At 48.2% G+C, this 20,809-nt stretch overlaps 4 protein-coding genes across 4 annotated transcripts; 1 reads left to right on the top strand and 3 right to left on the bottom strand.

The window, feature by feature from the left end:
- Positions 1 to 7,136: 7,136 nt before the first annotated feature.
- On the top strand, positions 7,137 to 7,716 carry N7466_001435 (uncharacterized protein; the record flags this gene model as incomplete). Its single annotated transcript, XM_057160833.1, has 2 exons — positions 7,137 to 7,569; positions 7,697 to 7,716. The coding sequence occupies 2 exons, from the start codon at positions 7,137 to 7,139 to the stop codon at positions 7,714 to 7,716; spliced, it is 453 nt and encodes a 150-aa protein (XP_057024118.1).
- Positions 7,717 to 8,854: 1,138 nt separating this feature from the next.
- N7466_001434 (uncharacterized protein) lies at positions 8,855 to 13,189 on the bottom strand (the record flags this gene model as incomplete). The annotated part of the gene is made up of 2 exons (XM_057160832.1): positions 8,855 to 9,409; positions 9,500 to 13,189. The coding sequence occupies 2 exons, from the start codon at positions 13,187 to 13,189 to the stop codon at positions 8,855 to 8,857; spliced, it is 4,245 nt and encodes a 1,414-aa protein (XP_057024117.1).
- Positions 13,190 to 17,293: 4,104 nt separating this feature from the next.
- On the bottom strand, positions 17,294 to 18,166 carry N7466_001433 (alpha/beta hydrolase; the record flags this gene model as incomplete). The annotated part of the gene is made up of 3 exons (XM_057160831.1): positions 17,294 to 17,359; positions 17,435 to 17,616; positions 17,743 to 18,166. 3 exons carry the CDS (start codon positions 18,164 to 18,166, stop codon positions 17,294 to 17,296), a joined length of 672 nt encoding a protein of 223 aa, XP_057024116.1.
- A 2,175-nt stretch (positions 18,167 to 20,341) lies between these two features.
- Positions 20,342 to 20,791, bottom strand: N7466_001432 (uncharacterized protein; the record flags this gene model as incomplete). The annotated part of the gene is made up of 1 exon (XM_057160830.1): positions 20,342 to 20,791. One exon carries the CDS (start codon positions 20,789 to 20,791, stop codon positions 20,342 to 20,344), a length of 450 nt encoding a protein of 149 aa, XP_057024115.1.
- Positions 20,792 to 20,809: the final 18 nt, after the last annotated feature.

The following is a 20,809-nucleotide window of genomic DNA, read 5'->3' as shown; positions in this document are numbered from 1 at the left end:
CTGCCAAGACGATGGTGAAACCGCCTAGACCGAATTCGGCTAGACTGCAGATCATCCTGACTTTGAACAGTTTTAATGTATGGTACGGAACATCGGACGTATTACGGGCCCACAAGTTACAGTAAATGTATGGCTCGTCCAGGTTGCATACATCACGTCTGCGTCTGATAGGATAGATAATATGACGTCGTGACAGGCTTCAGACCATTACGTCACCACGCATATTTCGTTCTTTCTTCTCGAAAATTTTACAAAGACTCATTACTTCACCAGACAATGAATTACAAGGAATCAAATCAAAGCACGATCTTGAATATTCGTCCTTCTCCATGTCAACTGAACCACTCTTGCCATCCTACGATGCTATCACACAACGATGTGGAACCGGCAGTAGAAACGGTTCTTCTAGCATTGGAAGAACTTACGACAATGCCACCGCTCTCCATAGAAAGATTATAACAGCCATCGTCGCCTTCTCCATCTTTATCAGTGCTATTCTATCAACTATTTGGGCTAGACGAAGCTATGGAAACATGAAACCTGTGAGCTTCCCCAGCCTCGCAATTCTTTCTCGTCTTACTCATTTGCTCAGGATCCACGTTCACCTGCCCCCTTGCTCCCTTACTTCGCAATACTATTCCTTAGTATCTCGACTAGCTGTTGGGTTGTATATCCTATGTTCATATATTTTGATCGAGCTGTAGAACCTCAGCTGGAGCAGAAGGCTATGATTTGGACTTCGACTATCGGAAAAGTATTCCTTGCTTGCATACACATTGGGGTTTCTTCATGGTACAAACTATCATTCCCAGATTTATCACAGCCGAGCTGGGTCTTAGTGTTCCTGGCAGTTCAAGCGTGGTGAGACCTTTTGCTAGTTTCGGTATATTATGCCAACAAGATTTACAGAATATTGGGCCCATGACTTGTTCCCACATGGTTATGATGAATTTAATTTTCGATTAATGAAGATAAATGTCTAAAAAAAAACAAAGTACATTAAGATACTCATTTACGACGCAAAGTTTACGTTCGGGTGCAGTGACGAGGATACAGATACCACGCCTGAATCTAAGACGGATCATGATTTTGAGGATGATATCACACTATTAAGAGACTTTTCATTTATTTCTGTCAGCACGAATGGCGCAGTATTCACGATGCATCGGCTGGTATGTACAGCTCACTGTGCGCGTTTAGCTGAAAACCGACGAGCAGCTGGAGCGATGGAAGGAGCAATTCATTATGATGTTGTGGCAAAGCTTTCCGACAGGTGAATCCGAAAACTGGGCAAGTTTGAGTCCCTTTTTCCACATGTGAAGTCAGCCATGTCACAACGATCAAAATCACAAGACTCTCCAGTGCAATACGCTGCTTTACAATAGGGCATGGCATGCACTAGAAAGCGGCAATACTGCAGAATCGAAGGATATGCATCAAAGTCGAGGAAGCAAAAAGCCTTGATCTTTGGCTCGGAGGGCGAACAGACTCTGCATAGCACTCGATATTAGCGGATGGATACCGCCTCGAGGGGCGATGGAATGAGGCAGAGCAGCTCGAGATGCAGGTCATAAAGACTTCGTATCTAGTAAACTCTTTCAAGAGCCTACGGGTAACAGCCCGTGGTTTATATGTAAGTATCTAGTATTTACTTCGACTAGACGGGTAACTTACGGCGCCGTATCTCGTCCGATGTTCTGTACCATACGATAACACTGTTCAAAACTATGATGATCTGTGGTCTAACCTAATCCGGCCTAGTCAATTCTATCATTGCCTTGGCAGTGGGGCTTCGGATAGTTTCTCTGTGTAAAACATGGAAGCCAATTTCGAATATTGCTGTACTGACGATTCTCGACACACTGCTGAGATAACGCAGATATCGCATTTGCGAGAACCGGCCTGACCTCCAACTTTTGACCCAACGCTACCTTGCTTCTTGCAACATGCTGGATTTCGTTTCGGATTCGGTCTTTCCGCTGAAATTTTGGCTGAGGATCGATGAGGATGGCCATGGGGCAATAGCACAGACCAGACGTACCTGGTTTCCAACGACTTCCCTCATTCGAGCTAGCTGCAACTGCAGCTGTGGAGGAGTGCACAATAGCCTTGCTCTGGGACAGTCCTCAAGATTTCGAATCATTCGAGACAACGGCGACTTGAGCGCAAGATCTGGAAGGGGCTTTCAGATATGGCGGTGTTATCCAAACTAGGCATGCAATAAAACTACGCTGAACATCTCACCGATGGTCTCGCTAGAAACACCTTCTCTCGGGCACATTCCAGCAAGTGGATCAGACGAGAAGCTACTGACTCACATGAACGGCTGGCACACAGGTTCTGGGGCTGACGGGCTATTTGGCTATCGGTTGTGGTTGGCAGAAGAGTGTAGAATCTTCCTAGCGCTGAACTCGATTATTTCAACCTAACTAGACCGGCCTAGTCGTGACATTTGGTGTTTCAGCGCAGTCTCTGATTGTGTTGGGCTGACGAGGGACATACCTGCACAGAAATGCTCGCTTGCATTCCCATGGTCAAAGATCTAGATTTTTAGCTCTGCTCGACGAGGCTCGTGGGTACTTGCAAACGTACAGAAGGTTCGGGGCCAAGTCTGGACTCAGGGTCTGGCCGGCGGGCATGAACACGAGTATAGTGGAGTGAGCTACCGCGTGCGTAAAGAGAGTTGTGTGACTTCAGTGGTTGGGGTATGCAGTTTTCATGTCATTAGCAGAAAGAGCCTGGAGAGTCAAAGGTGAGCAACTTATCATGCATCGGCTGCAGGAGAGCATCAAACGCCTTCTTGGTGAGGAGAATCCATCCAATGCGACAAGGGAGAGATTCTTTTCGACAGAGACCGGGGAAGGAGACCTTATTTATAGCTTTTTGTCCTGACTTGCTGCCGCCTGCCTCATATTGCCGCGGCGTGGCCTTGTCAGTCTGTGGCCATTTTTGAGGGGCATTGATGGTGCCTGCGCAAAGTGAGGCCTATTGAGCCTTCATTCGATGAGGTGATTTTCTGGGCCACAACTAACCGAAGCCAGTGATTCATTTTAAGGTCCTTTCAAGAGCCATGCGGGCATCAGTTCTTTGTGTAAACATCTGTTCAAATAGCATCGAATGGTCTGATCCTAATTTACCGACAGTTCTTCAGGCTTCAACGTAGAATCAGCGACCACAATCTCAACACTTGAAAAAAATGCGGAGCGAATCACCGGTTCACTGCGCAGACGTGCTCTATTATCACCTTCATTTTCCTTTCAGCATTGGCTTTAGGTTTGAAACTGAGGCTGATGAGCGAGTTGGGTTCTGAGTAAGTCTGCCTCAACGCGCCCTCATGAGTACGGTCGTACAGGTAGCCACAACCTACTAGAAATATTTTCTTGGGCGTAGCCTTGCTCGGCTCGTTCGTCAATTACGCGTCATCTATCGAACAGGACGGAGTTGTGTGACCAGAAAATGGCCCAGGCGACGATGTTGTAAAAATATATTTCGCGCAAGCGATGACCAGCTTCAGACCTCACAGACACTCAGGAAGAGACAGACATACCGGCGAATCCAGACGTACTCATTATCAATATCTTGATTCTGTTTAGATACATGTATTCCCTATCGATATGACTGAGACTCGAAACGATCGTTGATTGAATGATGCTTTCCTCATAACAACGGCAGCGTTGCTTGCATCAGAGATTCGTGTACATTCCTCCCTGCACAGCGAACACCTAGAACACAAGATGTATCACAGAAATTGAGAAGCCAAAGTAAATGCCAGTCTTGCTCATCAGCCATAGAATGTGCCTTGAAATTGTGGTCATTTGGCGAAGCAACATGTCAGACACCGCATAGGTCGGTGATCTGTTAACTTAATCCGCTCCGATGCGGGATGGGATTGTCCAAGTCACGGTCCGACACAACATCTCGGATAGCTAACTTAAGTTATTGGCTAACTAACTAGTTAAGTGTGGACTAAGTGCTGAGGTAACTAATCGTAGGTATGGAAGTCGTCATGTGAAGGAGTGCGTTCTCCTGGGCTGCCCCTGTGTCCGACTAAGAGCTTGTCTAGGCTAGGCTGACTAAGCAAGCTAAGGCGGTAAGGACCGGCAGTATACTCCGACACACGATCTCGATTAATTGCATCATGGCCGGTCGCGTTGCCAATGCGACACGGTCATCTCAGCCAAAGACGAGCGGGCGTCCCCGAACCTCTACGCGCTATTTCCAGAGCCACATACGAGCACGATATCCACCGGATTCTTGTTGGCCCATGAAGGGCACCTTGTTGCGAGCCAACACCGGCGCTCGCAAAAGCCCTTGACGACGTGCCGCTTACCTCAAAAGGTTGACTGAAGTGCTGCTCACTGTAGTATACTTCCTCACCGTCGTCCCCAGCGCATGTATGAATGATCCCCTGAACCCGGCGCCCAATCTCTGCATAGCCCACCGCTTGCGCTACAACTAATTTTCCATTCAAGGCGTACAGGCTTAGAGATGAGGGCGAAAGCTCATATTTGTGACTACTCCGGCCATGTGGCGTATGTGTTGGCGAGTACATTAGGAAGTTGTTCTTAGAGCCGTGGCTCCCTATCCCATTTACGGCTCGATCGGTTTTAGGATCATCTTGACCGGTCCTGGGAGCTGTAGCGCTCCTAGAACGCTCACTCAAGATCCCAGGGCCAGGCTTTCGGTTTCGGGGATCCAGTTGAAGTATTCTTGGGACAGGCACCTTGGATTTACGTGCACACTTCTAACCCAAGCAGATTCTTGCTGCGGATCTATACAGTGGCCCAAGGAACCGCAGGAAAACTTCCTGTGCCACCCAGCCAAAACATCACGACGATCTATCTGCTCGGCATTTCTTGATATAGCTAGCCAAGTTACCTACAGGGTATATAGTGGCAAGAAGACCCCGAGAAGAGTTTTTCAATCTCTATACCATTCTTCTTTGACCATTTCAGCCCAGTAGATATTAGCCCAGAACCATGACTTCACAGAGCGCGGAGACCGACCATTCCTTCGCTACCTTCCTCCCTCCAGACAACTATCAATTCGTGCGCAACCAGTGGATACCGCGGACAATGACCTCTTTTCGCCCAAGTTGCATAGACGACATTATTTGAAAGATCAAACATGAACATGATCATCTGAGTCAAGCAAATGAGACCTTGACGGCTACCCTACAACAGTTGCGTCAGGAAATGACAAGCTCCTTCAGATGCTGCAGCTCAAGGACAAATATCTTCAGGCAGCTCAGTAACGCATAGAAGAGCTCAAGCAAGCGGTCGATAAATCGAATGACATTGCGGTATGGATGCAGAACTGGGAAGGACGCTTGGCAGCATGCGAACAAATTATTTCAGGAAAATATCCAACCGACGCTGGACTCGAATGCTGGTCTTCGGATGGAAGAGCAAAGACGTGTTCCCCTCTCAGGCGGTCGGGTTGGTCAACGAGCTAGGAGGTGAAACTTCCGCCACGTCAGCAATCCTCGAGACAAGTCCAGCAATAGTCATGTGCAAAGCCCATGGGTTTTCCCATAGGCCAGCATAAGTAGAGTATTACTATATAGTGAGGATTATGAAAAGTGGGTCCATTAGGCCTAATTAGGGGGTTGAACCCCTCCGATCTCTTCTGGAATACTGCCCAATTAGGCTAAGATCCTTCCATAGAGTTACCCAATTAGGCTAGAGCCCTCCTAATTAGGAAATATTTTGTGTAGATCGTTAATATCGCTGCTTGTTGAAAATATATATTTCCACCGCTCTCACCACCCCAACACCTATATATATTTTTATAACCCTATGAAATTAACTAAGTTCAATATGCTGATCCTGTTGTGATTGGACGATGCATGTTCATGCGAAAGATGTCTGCCTCGGGCAGACATCATGCAATCTGGCAATTCTACCTACCTCCTCTTATCGCTGCTTTGCTATCACTCCTTTCAGCCGAAGAGTGGTTCTATCCCCTCACTCTACCGTGGTTCGAGTACGCTTGGCAGTCTTTGACTTGCCCAATAAGGAGATCAGACCTCGATGCGTGGATGGTGAGGATAAGATATATTGCTCCGGAGTCCCCTTTAGAATAAAAGCAGACTTGTTCAGTTGAATAAAAGTAGACTGTCTTTTCAAGTAAATCCGTCATCCACTTTCATCATAGGTACCTTCAGCCTGTAAATCAACAGCGCTTTGCACATTTCTTTTCTGTCCGTCCCTATTTCTATCGGGAGATATATTTGGCGTATGCAGACGAGCCGAAACCTCACAACCTATTACATAAAGACACATGCCGGCGATAATAGATCTATTCTTTACTGTACCACTACTATAGACATCATCTTGGGAAAATCATATAGAATTGAATGAAATTCATTAACGATCTTGGACTCAGTGATACTGTAATCTCTTTTTTGATAACAACGATAGGACTGCAGGATGGCCTATATTTCTCCCCTCGCGAGGCGTAGAATACAAGGTGGACAGTACCACAGCTTAGAAAAAAAACGCAATTTCCAGTCTTTTCGAGCAACGCTGAAAGTGCGCAAATTGATCAAACGGTGTGCAAAGGAACCATCTCTGAACACGTAATCAAGGTCGAAAAGCCTGTACCAATGGTATGGGTCACGTATATCTACTTGTCTCGTATTCTCTAGTCTCCACCGCAGCAGTTTAACATGTGGTACGCTGACTAATAAAGCTGATTACATGATCCATTGTTCCGACAGTATGTTCCAGTCATGTGATGAGGGTTTGAAACAGCCTCTCTATGTTAAGCCACCACATTTTGCAACGTCTCGTGCGCACGTACATCCGTGTTGGTTATTCCCTTCTTCTCACTTCGTTCGTTTCAAGGCATTGTCTATACGGTATTTTACTCCGCCTTGGCGATGATATGATGTCTTGTATCGGTATGGGTATTGTAGCTGGAATTATCCATTAAACTGCAATCAAATCACATGATTGAGCAATTAATACAAACATAAAACCTGCCTGACAATCCCCTCCCCCTTCCTCCTGTTTCCAATTCGCGATTAACAGTTTACTACTCGCTTTTCACCCACGATCCTGTGTGTTTTCTTGGTTGTCATTCTGTCACAAAGTTATCCATCTTTTGATCTGGATTTTTTTTTGGTTATTTCAATGAGCGGCATTGAACGTCGAGCAGCCTTGGAAAGCAAATTTCCATCCCTAAAAGCCTATCACGATGACCTCAAAGGTCTGTCCACAGTACTCGAGGACAACAAAAACATCGGCTTTGACGCAGACATCGCGGAGCGCATAGAGCAGTGGATGCTTAAGCGAAGGGGAAATGCATTTACGTCGATGGTTACGAGTGACCGCCCGGCATACATCTTGGATCAATCCCGCTTTAAATACCACACTGCCGTTGACATCGACCGCAAGGAGGTCATTCAAGCATGTGACGTGAACGGAGTCGCAGTCCATAGTCGTGAACAGACGATTCGCGACTTGAGTGACACCGATACGATCGCTCGCGTCAATGCATCCGATTCTAATCCGTTTTTGAAAGCGCGGTTCGTTCTGGATAATCCCGACGCGGACCGACTGATTGGTGAAATGATGATCTCTGAGAAAAGAGAATTTTTTTGGTGCTACCTTCATGGGTTGATGCACATATCGGGACTCGAACTGAGATTATTTACAAACTGCTTCTGTGGTCCTAATCTAACTATTGGAAGATATGATAGCTGGCCGTTGACAAAAGAGGAAGCTCATAATGTACATATAAATATTTGTTGAGGTAACGCTGGCACTGCGCTGGCATCGTTAGCTGTGTGTGGTAATGTAATCAGTCATCCTTTGCCCTCGCAGGGCAGAATCGACCACTTTTGCGGCTCTTTGTTGATCATGGCTCATCCGGTTTGTATTGGTTGATTAGGTGGTGCTGGAGAATATTGACAATGCTAATGCAGTGTCCTCTGCTTGTACCCGTCGGTTAGTAGTTCGCAGAAATTATACAGGAGGTTTCAACCGGCGTGGCAAGTGTTTGATTAGGAGTCAGAATCCCTTGGAGCTGTGTAGGCCAAATTTTGCGCTATTTACCGCCCGAATACGGAGTACTTTCCGTAACATATTTTAAGAACCAAGTACAATGACTGGTGAAACTGATTTCGATCCTCGCTGTACAACTTGAATACACAATCTATTTCTAGGCTGTTATTTACGACGGTTTTAAAATACCGCCAAGATACGGGGGTACATATAGTAACCGCAATAGGTGTGGTTCGTTTCGAAAGATGGTTTGAGATAAAATCTCTGTGTGTAACTGGTGAATCTGATTTCGATCCAGGGTGTAACAGTAGCCAGACACGGCGAAATGTGATAGCAGCTTTGCCTCAACAACGCAACCGAGCGGCGTTTCTTGCGCATACATATCGCTCACTCAGCAGGTAGCCCTCATGCTGAAATTCGAAAACACTTGTCCCACAATTTTGCCCCTTGCTCCTCGAAGTTCTATCTCTGGGAACAAATAAAATGGTCCTGGGAGCTATTCTAGTCCCAGGATTCATACAGTGTTGATTGGAAGATGCTGTTATTGCTCAGAGGTGTGAAATGTCTTATTATTCAGAGGGAAACAAGAGGCTATATATACAACGAGAAGATCAAGTTGATTTCCAATCAACTTGACTCTTCGTATACATACACCGGAATTAATCCCGATGGTTCGGCTTGGTTCCTGATCTGCGCCAGCCTCATATCACAACATTCCCCCTCAGGATCGCTTTGCTGGCAGGGCGATGGCAGGGCGATACTGAAATTGCGCAGAGCAGTCAGGCCTCAGTAAAACCACTTAAAAACCTTCATGGGAAAATATAGTGGAAAGAGCGCCTGCGCTATCACGCCTTTTGTCTCGAAATCTCTGAAGCATCGACTCCCAAGAGACTACAAAATTTGGCAAAGGCCATAGGTCCCAATGGCTTGGTGAGACCGTCCGCGGCCTGTTCCCCAGTTGGAATATATTGAAGCTCAATCTCGCCAGCATCCAGCACGGATCGCTGATAGTGAAATTTCACATTGAAGTGCTTGGTCCGTTTATGGAACTCGGGATTGCGAGAGAGAGCGATCGCGGACTGGTTGTCAGCCATGATGTTGGTGACCGGAGATCGATACAGCTGCGTTTCAGCGGGAAACGTGCGAAGCCACTGCAGATGCAGAATGGCATTGTACTGCCCGATGTATTCGGCATGTGTTGTGGACGTAGCCACTTCCCCCTGTCTCTTGGACGACCAGGAAACTGGCGCACCAGCAAGTTGGAACACATAGCCCGACGTGGAGTATGCACCGTCAGTGACGACGGAGCCCCCAAAGTCGGCGTCCGTGTACCCGATCAACTGCCCACTGCGGTAGGTAATGCGATGAGATTGCGTGGCTTTGATGTAGCGAAGCAATCGCTGCAGAGCAACTTAGTGATGCGATTGCGGCTGGGACGTGAAGCGACTCAACATGCCCAGCGCAAACGCAATATCCGGCCGCGTGCCGACCATTAGATACATTAACGAACCGATGGCAGTAGCATAACGAGCTTTTGCTTCCTCATCTGGAGGTTCCTCCTCTGGATTATGATTTAGGCTTTGCTTGGGATTCATCGGCGTAGACTTCGGCTGACAAGTCTCCATGCCAAAGTCGGAGAGCACCTTCTGGATGTACTGTTGTTGGTGAATAGACACGGACCCATCGACGTGATGGTCGAATTGGATCCCGAGAAACGATTGCGGGGTGCCCAGATCATTCAGTCGGAACTCTGTTTGCAATGCTTGTTGCACTTGTTCTATTTCGTGCGTGTTTGCCGCTGCAACGAGAAAGTCATCGACATAAACACACACGACGCAATTCGGTTTGTAAAACACACAGTTGTCCGATTGGGCCATAGTGAAGCCATGAGAAGCCAGGACGCGGTGGACGCATTGGTACCAAATCCGCGGAGCCTGCTTCAGTCCGTATAGTGAGCGGCGCAGTCGGCATACGTATCCTGGCTGTTCGAAGCCTTCAGGTAACTCCATATAGATAGACGAATCGACATCTCCATGAAGAAATGCCGTGACAGCATCGAATTGGTGGAGTTTCCATCCGCGCAATACGGCACTGGCGACAATGCAGCGGACCGAGTCCATCCTGGACACAGCAGCAAACGTTTCGTGATAGTCGATGCCATGTTTCTGCCGGTAGCCTTTGATGACCAGTCGCGCTTTACGGGTTCCATTGGCCTTGGTCTTGAAGACCCATTTGCAGCCAATCACATGATCTCTGGCTGGGACGTCCTCTCGTCGAACCTTTTCCCACGTTCCGTGTTCGAGAAGCGACGCATATTCTTTCTGGATGGCGGCCCACCAGTCCAGCTGGTCTGGGCCTGATACAGCTTCGCGAAAGGTCGCCGGGTCGACTTGTCTGGCTGGTGCGGTATTCAATGCGCCGGCCGAGTATACCTTGCCGAGTGATTCCAGGAGACGCCGTGATGGTCTTCTTCTGCGACCAAAGATCGAATATCCAAGATCCGGTGTCAGGTCGGTTTCTTGGTGGCTTGGATTAACCACTGGAGGTGTCTCCTCCTGACGCTCAGATGGCGCTTTCTCTCGCCCATTCGACGGAGCTAAAGGCGATGCAGGTGGTGTTGGCAGCCCGCTGGCTGAACTTGGCATTAATGGAAAGACAGGTGATGGAGGAGCATTGTCCGGGAGGTCGTTGCCTGTTTCCCCCTCGATGAGTGGCGCCACAGGGGTCCTCTCATCGAACTCGACATCACGGGAAAATACTGTCTTTCCTGAATGAATTTCAAAGAGCTTATACTGATTCGGTTCACAATAGCCTAGCAGTCGGCATTCGGACGATCTTGGTCCGAGTTTTGCTCGATGCTCTTTGGGTATCAAAACCCACGCGCGGGAGCCGATTCGTCGCAGATGCAAAAGTGAGGGCGACTTCCCGTACAATATTTCAAACGGTGTTTTCTTCTGTAAAATCGATGCTGGGGCGCGCAGCTTCAGATAGACTACCGTGTCTACAAGCTCGATCCACCAGGAAGGAGGAAGGTTCGCATCGGACAGGAGCGTGTTGATCCGCTCCCGGATAGTACGATTAGTGCGTTCGGCCAGTCCATTCTGCCCTTTGCAGTATGGCGGCGAGGTATCAAACTCAACTCCCTGGGATTCGAGATGTGTTCTAATTGGCAGATATTCTCTCCCGTTATCGGTGAGGAATCGTCTAATCTGGGCGCCGAACTGTCGGTGCACCCAGGCCTCAAAATGTTGGAACTTCTGGAGCGCTTCATGCTTCCATCTCATGGCATAGGCCCACGAGCCACGAGAATAATCGTCAGTAAAGGTGATCACATACCTGGAGCCATCTTTGGCAACGGGCATCTCCATGATGTCCGAATGAATCAATTCGAAAATTCTCGTTGAATGCAGACGTGGCCGTCTTGCACGGGAGTTCCTCTTCTGATGCTGCTTACCCGACATGCACGCCGGGCACTGCGGCGTTGCCAGCAGCTGCGCCTGCGTCAGCGGTCGGTACGGAGTGCCGGTCTGCCGGAGGACTACCCTCAAGTCGCCCCGGTTCAGATGTCCCATCCGAGCGTGCCACAATGCTTCGGAGGCCTGGTCCACTCCTTTGCACGCATCTTCTTCGAGTATCACAGCTTCACCACCGAGTTCAGAGGTTGACGTTGCGCATTCTGCGTCACTTGACTCCCGAGGCTCGTCGACGTCCATGGCCACCGCCTGCGGTTCCAGGGAATCTGCATGGTCATGGGTCGTCGGCGCCCTCGCCAGTTGGACTCGCTCTCGAGATCTCTTGCTCACATGGCACCGCAGGATCAATAGATCCTCCTCCGCATGGTAGGCGGTCCCCACGGTTCGTCCTCGGCGTTGCACAAAGACGTTCTGCGGGTGCGCCACCACCGAGTAGCGGTCGCGCAACAGCTTCGGCACGCTGATCAGGTTCATCCCGACGCGTGGCGCGAAGTACACGTTCTTCAACACCAGGGGCTGGTTGAAATTCCCCCGGAGCGTGAGCTTCACCGTACCAATCCCTTCGGCTTCCACTGGATCGCCCGCCGTATCCAGCATCTCGCGGTGGGGCCGCAGACTGCTGAAGCAGCTCCGGTCCCAGCAGACGTGGCTGGTGGTGGCCGAGTCCAGGATCCACCGGGGTTGCGGTGCGTGGGTATAGAGAGTCGTCACTCTCGCCCTCACGATATTGATCCTCGGTCTCTTGGAAGTCGGCGGGCCCTGCCGATCTTCCACCTGGCTTGCTGGTATCATTTGTAAATTATTTCTTGGTGAGCCGGAAACACTCCTCTCGGCCTTCAGGGCATGGTCCCTGGACGGCTGAGCTTCTCGCTGTTTCTTCCAGCACTGCGCGACCACATGGCCGCGCTTCTTGCAATAGTTGCATTTCTTGGCAGTCTGCTGCACCGTATTGACGGACGGGCCAGACGCTGCTTGTAAGGGGGTTGGAGCTTCTTTTCTCCGAACCGTCTGTTCTGCATTTGACAGACGGTTTCCGATCGTGGTCGGATTCACCGGATCTTTATCATTTTGGATGGCATCCACAACCAGAATGTATTCCGGTCCGATCTGCGTCAGTAAGATCGCAATGTGCGTTCGATCGCCAATGGATCCGGGCACGATAGCATTCAATCGATGTACGAGCAACCGTACCCGATCGACAAATTCGCGGGCACTGCCGCAGCGCTCTCCAGTGGTTTCACGGAGCTGCGCAAATAGCTCGCACAACGTGGCGAGTTCCATTCGCCGGTACCGTTCTTCAAGTTCATTCCAGAGGTCGCGAGACGTCTCTAGTCCCGCGACACGGATGCTAATGTGGGGGGACAGATACCGGAAAATGGTATGGTAGGCCTCGGCTTCGCGGCGCGACCATTCACGGTGGCGCTCGAACGCCTGGACCTCCACTTCGAGGCGCGCTTCAATGGCGCGTTGCCTCACCGCCCCAGCGAGGTGCGGATCCACCAAGGGGTGGATGTCTGCCGTAATAGGCTTGGCGTACTTAAACAGACAGTCGGGACGCTGGAGGTCGCCCGACACGACATCCCAGACCTGCCTGGCTTTGAGGTAGGAGGTCATGAGACGTTTCCAGGTTGCATGATTCTCGCTTCCTGTTAGAGGCTCGATAGCCGTGACAGCTCGGTCCGGAGAGTCATGGACCAGAGCAGACATAGTGATGATTGCGAAAGCGGGGTAGATATATAATCAAGATGGTTAAGATAATTCTCAGATGAGTAGAGATGGCACCCGAGATTTTGCTTCCGGGCTCATAACCTGTTGTAGTTCAAAGGAAGATTTTTTTTTTTTATTCTTTTTATTCAAAGGGAAACATGAGGCTATATATACAACGAGAAGATCAAGATGATTGGAAATCATCTTGACTCTTCGTATACATACTTCGGAATCAATTCCGATGGTTCGGCTTGGTTCCTGATCGGCACCAGCCTCATATCACAACACTGAGTAGTAACGGTGCGCTGTCTTAGTCGGCAAACTGATCAAGTCCGTCTGATCAGAGTCTCCCTAAGACCTGGGTGTTTGGCTGTGTAGTTGGATTGTATACTCTTGGCAACTGGTTGTCAAGCGAAGTGCAAATAGTAGAAACAATATTCGGTCTTGTTGTGATATAAGGCTGGTGCAGATCAGGAACCAAGCCGTCCCATCGGAATTAATGCCGAAATATCTATACGAAGAATCAAGTTGATTTCCAATCAACTTGTTCTATTCCAACCATTGCTACGCTGATACAAGTGGAGACGAATGGAATTCTTTTGGCCCACACGGGGCACCTGCAGTCTGAACACTGACGATGTAGGCCTCGTTGACGGAGGGCTACAGCGCCGTGAGGGCTGCAGGCGGGCCCGTGGCACTCCGTGTATTCTAGGAGGAAACATAGCTTATACAGGAGGATACGTGGTACATACAAGAGGGTTCCGCGGTGGGCGGGAAGAAACCGTTGCGGCGAGAGCCCGGCTCTCACTCGAAACAGCGATGTCCCTTTCGAGGGAGGGGATATCCAAGTGATATTTGTGTGCGATGTCCCGCACGGAATATCGTGGACCCGATGCAAGGGGTTCTCACAACAGTCCCGAATAGAACCTATCATTTATTTCTCTCCTTCTCGATACTGAACATAATACCCACTATGGCCGAGCTCCCACAAGACATCCAATATTGGAATAACTCTATTAATTTTACTGCACTACTCGAGTTGAATAAGAAGTTTCTCCGAGGTAAAATTTTATCGTCTCCTTATCACTACGGCCCTATTGAGGAGGAGACACATAGTCTTGTTCCTTCTTTGTTGAAGCTTCATGAGCGGCAAGTTTTTACGTGGTCCAGTCAACCATATTTATGCGAACGCAAGAGGGGAGACGGACGCAAATATTACGACCACCGGCAACGATCTTTCATCTCCTTTATTGTGGCCGAGAAAAACAATCCGCGGAGACTCTTTCACGAGTTGAAAAAAAATAAAAATATCAAAGTTCACGCACGGAAGGTTTTCTCGCCTGAAGCCGCCTTACACGATCATTCACTAAGGAAAAGATTGTTACCAAATATCGACGTCCGTTTTTTTGGCGGCGATGGAAAGTTTTTACCGCCGTTGATCCAGCGGCAGATATCGCAGAGGAGGACATTTTCTGCCTGGAAGCTATGAAGCAAGCAGAACCATGGGAATTCGAGGTTGTCGCAGCTTCGTGGAAGGATGTCGATATTACGGGGATTGTCATAGACGCAGTTGATGCAGCACAGGCATGATGAGCAACCACTGTATGCACTGTAATACTTTATTTCACAGTACAGTGGTAGCAGTAGGCTGTACGTTCTTATTCTCCAATACACGTGTCTTCACTCCGAACAAGTAATAACGCTTATTTGTAGAAACAGGTCTGTAATTTCATCAAAGCCCCAAGTCATCGCTCAGTAAAAATTATATACTTTTTCTCAAGTCATCACTCGTCTATAATCCATCACTTACCCACGTTGACCTCTAATGTGTGCATTATCTCACCCAAGCCCCAATATTTGCTTCTGCTTGGTCACGCAATCTCACAGTAAATCAAGAGCTTGGGTTGTATGATCTGAGGATTTTCAGGTGAAAGCCATACTGGCAATGCTCGGCATTGTGTCAGGATGATCCTCGCCGAGTTTCGTCTTGCGACCCTCCATCACCTGCACTCCGAGCTGCTCGGTCTCCTCCCACCGACCCTGGTTCCGGTACGTTGCCCAACCTTCGTCTTCCTTTCACCTCCGTCCAGCTATCCTCTGATATTAGGCGGACTGGTATCCCAGCCAGCTTCACGAAGGAGAAAAGTCTCTCCATCTTGGTCGCTTTGCATGCCCCGGATCTGTAAAATGAATGATTTTACATTCTCTGGGTTCCTAGAGCGAAGTCTAGCCACAGTGTAGAGCAATGCTTGATGCAACATAGACGTTCCTATGCTATGTGATTTGCGCCTGCGATCACTGCCATAGATGCATTGACAACCTTTCGTGGTACATTTCGAACATGGAGTTGTACCAGAACACTAGATCCTGTCAGCACATGGATATGAAAATTTTGTGAATTTCTTACCCTTGTTCGTTTTTGGCGACACTCTGTGCACGCAAGAGAGACATTCTGTCGCTTTTCAACGGATGCACGTGGTATCTCTGATTGAGAGGATGAACCTTTTTCTATCGGCCGCAATAGCCGCAAGGAGGTTTTTTCTGTCATAGCGAAAGATCGAGACTCATGAAGTTTGTGGAAAATATTATTCTTTGTAGATGTCCATAGTTAAAAGGGGGGTGATTCGACGGAATTAAATGGTCAATTCGCAGTGCTGGTTCTCTTTGTTTGCTAGACAAAGAATCACCTTGGCGGCATCTTTGAAATAAAGAGACCGGAAACCCGTGACCACTTATGATACCAGTCCTATGCACATTCCCGATTCTGGCCTCAACGCTTGAAGTCTCAGTAGCAAACAAAGAACTCCGACGGCACAACATTTCGGCTTGCCAGCCTCGATTTGGCGGCATACGATTGGATACTTCCATCCGTGTTGGTAGAGGTACGTACTTTAATTGGACAAGGTCTTCCGGCTACCCATGCACTAATTATCTTAGCCCGTTTGATGGATATTGCGACGCTAGTTAGTGATTGATCATTGAGAAAACTCGGGATGGCACGCTTGCTGCGGCCAGCAGCCTGTGCCATTTGCGATACAGATAATACTACGCTGCTGACGATGTCATGTATACTCTCGTGCTTCGAAGGGGGCTAGGAAAGGCGCCATTCGTGTGACCACTCGTACGTAATTGGTAATCTGCACCTACTAAGGGTGACGTTCAAATTTAGCCCTGTTGCTCTCTGTCCTGCCACATATGCAAATGAACAGGCATCCGCCTGTCTGGCTTGTTTGCTGGATCAACATCCTAGACCACCTGAAGACCTTACGAGTCGAGTATTGCCTAGAATGGAACAATCGTAGATTGTTTGTCATTCGTTGTTAATTCCTTCGAGTATGTCGACAATGGTGATGCTGTATCCAGGATTCGCCCGTAAAGCCGCATTTTTGATCGTTAAACAACAAAATAGGCTTTTAAGGTTATTGTATGAGCATAGTTGATGGTGCGTAAAGTAATTAATAATAAAAACAGAAACATGAATAACGCTTCAACAGCCCTTAAACTACAGCACGTGCAAATAAGCCACAGTATTTGGATTTACCCAAGGACCACCTTTTTTGACTGTTGAGCATCAAGGGGAAAACTGAATATTGTCAGTTGATCAAAATTAAACAGTCTGAAAAAAGCAAACGCGATACTTGACCGTCAACGGCTAAGAAATACAGGTATGCTCGCCCGGGCAGATTTCACCATCTGGCATTTCCACCAGAAACAGTGTTTGATGGAATCTTAGTTAAACGGTTGTTTTTGGTGGGGCTAGTGGAAAACCACATGTTGCTGCGTTGATGTGAGTTCTCTGAACACGTAATCACGGTCGAAAAGCATATACCAATTGGGTGGGTCACGTATGTGTACTTGTCTGGTATTCTCTAGTCTCCACCACAGCAGTTTAACATGTGGTACGCTGACTAATAAAGTTGATTACATGATCATTGTTCCGACAGTATTTCTCTAAAGCAATTTATTGGAATTTAAAGCCAGTGACACTAGGCAACAACAGGATAATGGCACATTCAGTAAAAGGTGCTGCTTTTAGTACTTAAATTATTTTAGATACATAAATAGATTTTGCGTCAAGGAATTAGCCTATTCCAATCAGTAGTTCTATTGGGTATAGCTGTTCAGCTGTTCTGCTTCGAAGAGCCAAAAGGTGGTTAGCATGGTTGTTTGCTGGACAGTAATAGAGTATCATAGTACCTTGGTTTGTGGGGGTTTACATGTACTCCGAGAGAGCAAATGACGAACCCAAGCCGATCTTGCTTCACGTGCATTGATTGACAGAGTTGCATTCGGCGCTAGAAGGTCGAACCCATGGAACCCGCCAGACCAGACATGCAATTCAGCCTGGACTCCGCTTTTCCAGAGAAGGGTCGCGTATGCAATGGCTTCGTCTCTGAAAACTTCGGCTGTGCCAACATCGATGAAGGCTGGGGGGAGTTTGGAGAGGTCAGTAGCTCGCTAAGGGGCAGCGTATATGCTGATATTTTCCTGTCCACATCGTTCACCCAACAGACACTTCCATCCAGTCTGATTGCTGTCTCGACTCCAAGTACCTTCGTCAACATACTGCTGGCTCGAAACTGTAACGTTGCGATCGTCTAGCATGGGACAAATGAGCACCTGGGCACATAGCAGCGGTCCACCGCGATCTCTAGCCGCCAGCGCTGTCCCTGCTGCCAGTCCTCCTCCAGCAGATGATCCCGCAATCATCAGACAATCTGGATTGATCTCAAGGCTCTTAGCATTCATGCTGGTCCACTTAAGTCCCGCATAGCAGTCTTCAATTGGTGTCGGGTCCGGATGCTCGGGAGGAATTCGATACTCAATTGACACGCAGACCATATCAAATTCTTCCGCCCAGTCGAGAATCACACCAATCCCGAGGAATCGATTACCTGCGATCATTCCGCCACCGTGGGTGTAGAAAATCGCTGGACGATTTTCACATCTTGCTGAGGAAGCCGGCCGAATTGTCATTGGTGCCTGTCGGAATATTGACACTTTTAAATCCGAACTGCCGCCAGAACCGAGTATGTTGCGCTCTTCATGCGAAATTTCTCGGCCCGCGAGGGCATCATCAACAGTAGGGCTTGATTTTTTCCGCACTCCTTCGATATGTGCTGTTGTGACTGTAGGCGTGAAATTGAATCTGCTTATGATTGGCTCCAGTTCGGGGTCATACGGCGGCCGAGGGAGACTGGAAGGCGTTGTTCTTTCCGTAAATGATTTTCTGATTGGACGTGCAGAGAAGAAAATTTATTTTTGATCTTTAGTCTAAGTCGGATGACCAAGTATATATTTATATATATATTCCATAAGTGCAATCACAGAAAGGATGCCAAGAAGCATAACTGGAACATCTCCGCTAACTTTAGTCTATGTGGAACCAATTATTTATCTGCTCGCGTTCGTGTTCGCGTTCGAGGTCCATGTCGAGTTCGTCTTCGTCTTCATCTTTCCAGCAATTTAGGTTGAAAAAATCTTGTCGGATATGCCACATCATCAAAAAAAAGCCTAGTCCACTATAGATGAATGGTTTTTGCTCTTTTGCTAGTGTCTTGGCATTGAACGATGACTCCTATTATAGTGTCTGAAGTACTAAATGATTCTAAATTGATCTGACAGAATGCCTCTTGACGCTCCAGCACCCACATTCACCTTCTGGGTTATAGTATTTCACAAATAGAGATTGCTTTCTTCACGTTCTCGGCCCAGCTCCGAATATACCCCCCGAAACGTCGGGCAATCCCCCGCTTGATTCCTTTGCTGGTGAAGAATTCTGGGTATTGATCTTGGTAGACCTGCTCTAGGTCAAGGCCATCTTCAAGCATCACATCACATGCTTGTCGAAATGCAACTTCGAGGGTGTCATTGGTGACATTTGACTCCTGCCACTCACCATATTCCTCGAGAGCTACGTCTCTTGGCCCGGGAATATCCAGTCGGCACATACTATTCGAGTCAACAGCCTTGTTGACACCTGTAACGTCCAATCCAGAGGCGAGAGACTGCGAGAACAGAACATTGATGTTGATAGGGGGTAAGTTGCTCCCGGTCCAAGGGAGTTACCTCCCTTGGGCTTGTCTCTTTCAAGTCTTTGTTGCTCCGCCACTGATTGACGGTGGAACCCACATCGTTACTTTGAAGGCCATGACTGAGGAAGGCCGACACATTAGACTAGACAACAAACCTACTACAAGAAAAATAAATCGAGGACAGATCTATTGACCTAAACAATGGAGCACTTCCTCATATCGAACCACTAGTGTTCGATCCGGTGGATTCCGGTGGGCTCCGGCCGACTTCAGGTGAAGACGAAACCATAGTACCCATCTATCTATATAACTACGAGATCTGCCATTACCTTCACTTGCTAGATTCACCCAGAGTTGAGTCATTATGTCCGACCTAAATAAGGTATTCGAAGATGAGATTGGCTATACTTTCTCTTCTCAAACTCTCTTAGATGAGGCATTACAATCGCCTGGAGATACTTCCGACGGGGAATATTCGGCAGGGAACAAAAGACTTGCACTCGTTGGGGATTCTGTTTTAGCCCTTATGCTTCTAGACCGCTGGTATAGGGGGGTAGCAGTACCCGTATGTATATATCTTGTCTCTCAAAGAATACTAGAACTAATTCGCGAACGTGCATGTAACAAAACACTGAGTGCGAAAGGTTAACAATGGTCTTTGGATGAATTCATTGAAACGAATCAGTCTCAGAAAGGAAAAGTACCAAGAGGTACACGTGCAACCACAGTGGAAGCAATAATAGGCGCCGTGTGGGTTGACTCTGGAAAAAATGCGTCTCAAGTCAATCGTGTGATGGAAAATATGGGCCTTCTCAAATGAAATATCAATTGACGCTATATCCACGAATCTTGAAGCTCCAGCTAGGCCTGAGTTTAATCTATAAGGGGTCAATGGAGCTTACTACATTTTATTGTGAGCGTCTTTCCCAGTAAACTGTGGGAAATGCGGTAATGCAGAAATTGGCAAAAATGTACAGCCGATGGAGCCGGTACCTGCCCAGCGAGATGCTGCCCCAGCATGAATATGTATCGGGCTATGGCGTACATATAGTAAAATCTTTGAAGGCATTTTTCAATTTGCTCGGGTTGCTCAAAGGGGGTAGACGGGGTCGGAGTGTTAAATGATTTTGAAAACGACGGTTAAAGTCTGCTTGCACAACTGTGTTTGGTACCGTGGGTTGCACGGGCCTCTCAGGAGTTGGGCTCGGTGCGGGAACGATAATGGGCCGCTCAGTAGGAGAGGGTTGGTCGTCGGCAGGTAGATTTGGAGTCTCTTAAGTACTTTCTCGGCTGCTCTGTGACTGCTGGGGTTCTGACTGCTGGGGTTCTGCTTCCTTTGTCCTCGTTCGTCGCTGGAAGATAGAGCGAGGGTTGACGAGGTCGGTGAGGCCAGCAGTAGCCAGCTGTGCTGTGAATTGATCGCTTCGGCGGAAGGCAGACGTGCTTGCCAGGAAGTTCTCAACGGCCTTTCGTAGCTTAGAGCGATAGTGTACCCATTATATCTCTTCTCGCTGATTAGGCGAGGTAACCATCTGCTTAAGAGCAGGGATCGGTCTAACCGGGGCATGCTGCCATTTGATAGAGT

Source organism: Penicillium verhagenii, assembly GCF_028828195.1.
Source record: "Penicillium verhagenii strain IBT 33310 chromosome Unknown utg000003l_segment0_segment0, whole genome shotgun sequence".
NCBI lineage: Eukaryota > Fungi > Ascomycota > Eurotiomycetes > Eurotiales > Aspergillaceae > Penicillium > Penicillium verhagenii.
The sequence above is the reverse complement of the archived record's forward strand: the minus strand, read 5'-3'. Positions and strand labels throughout refer to the sequence as shown.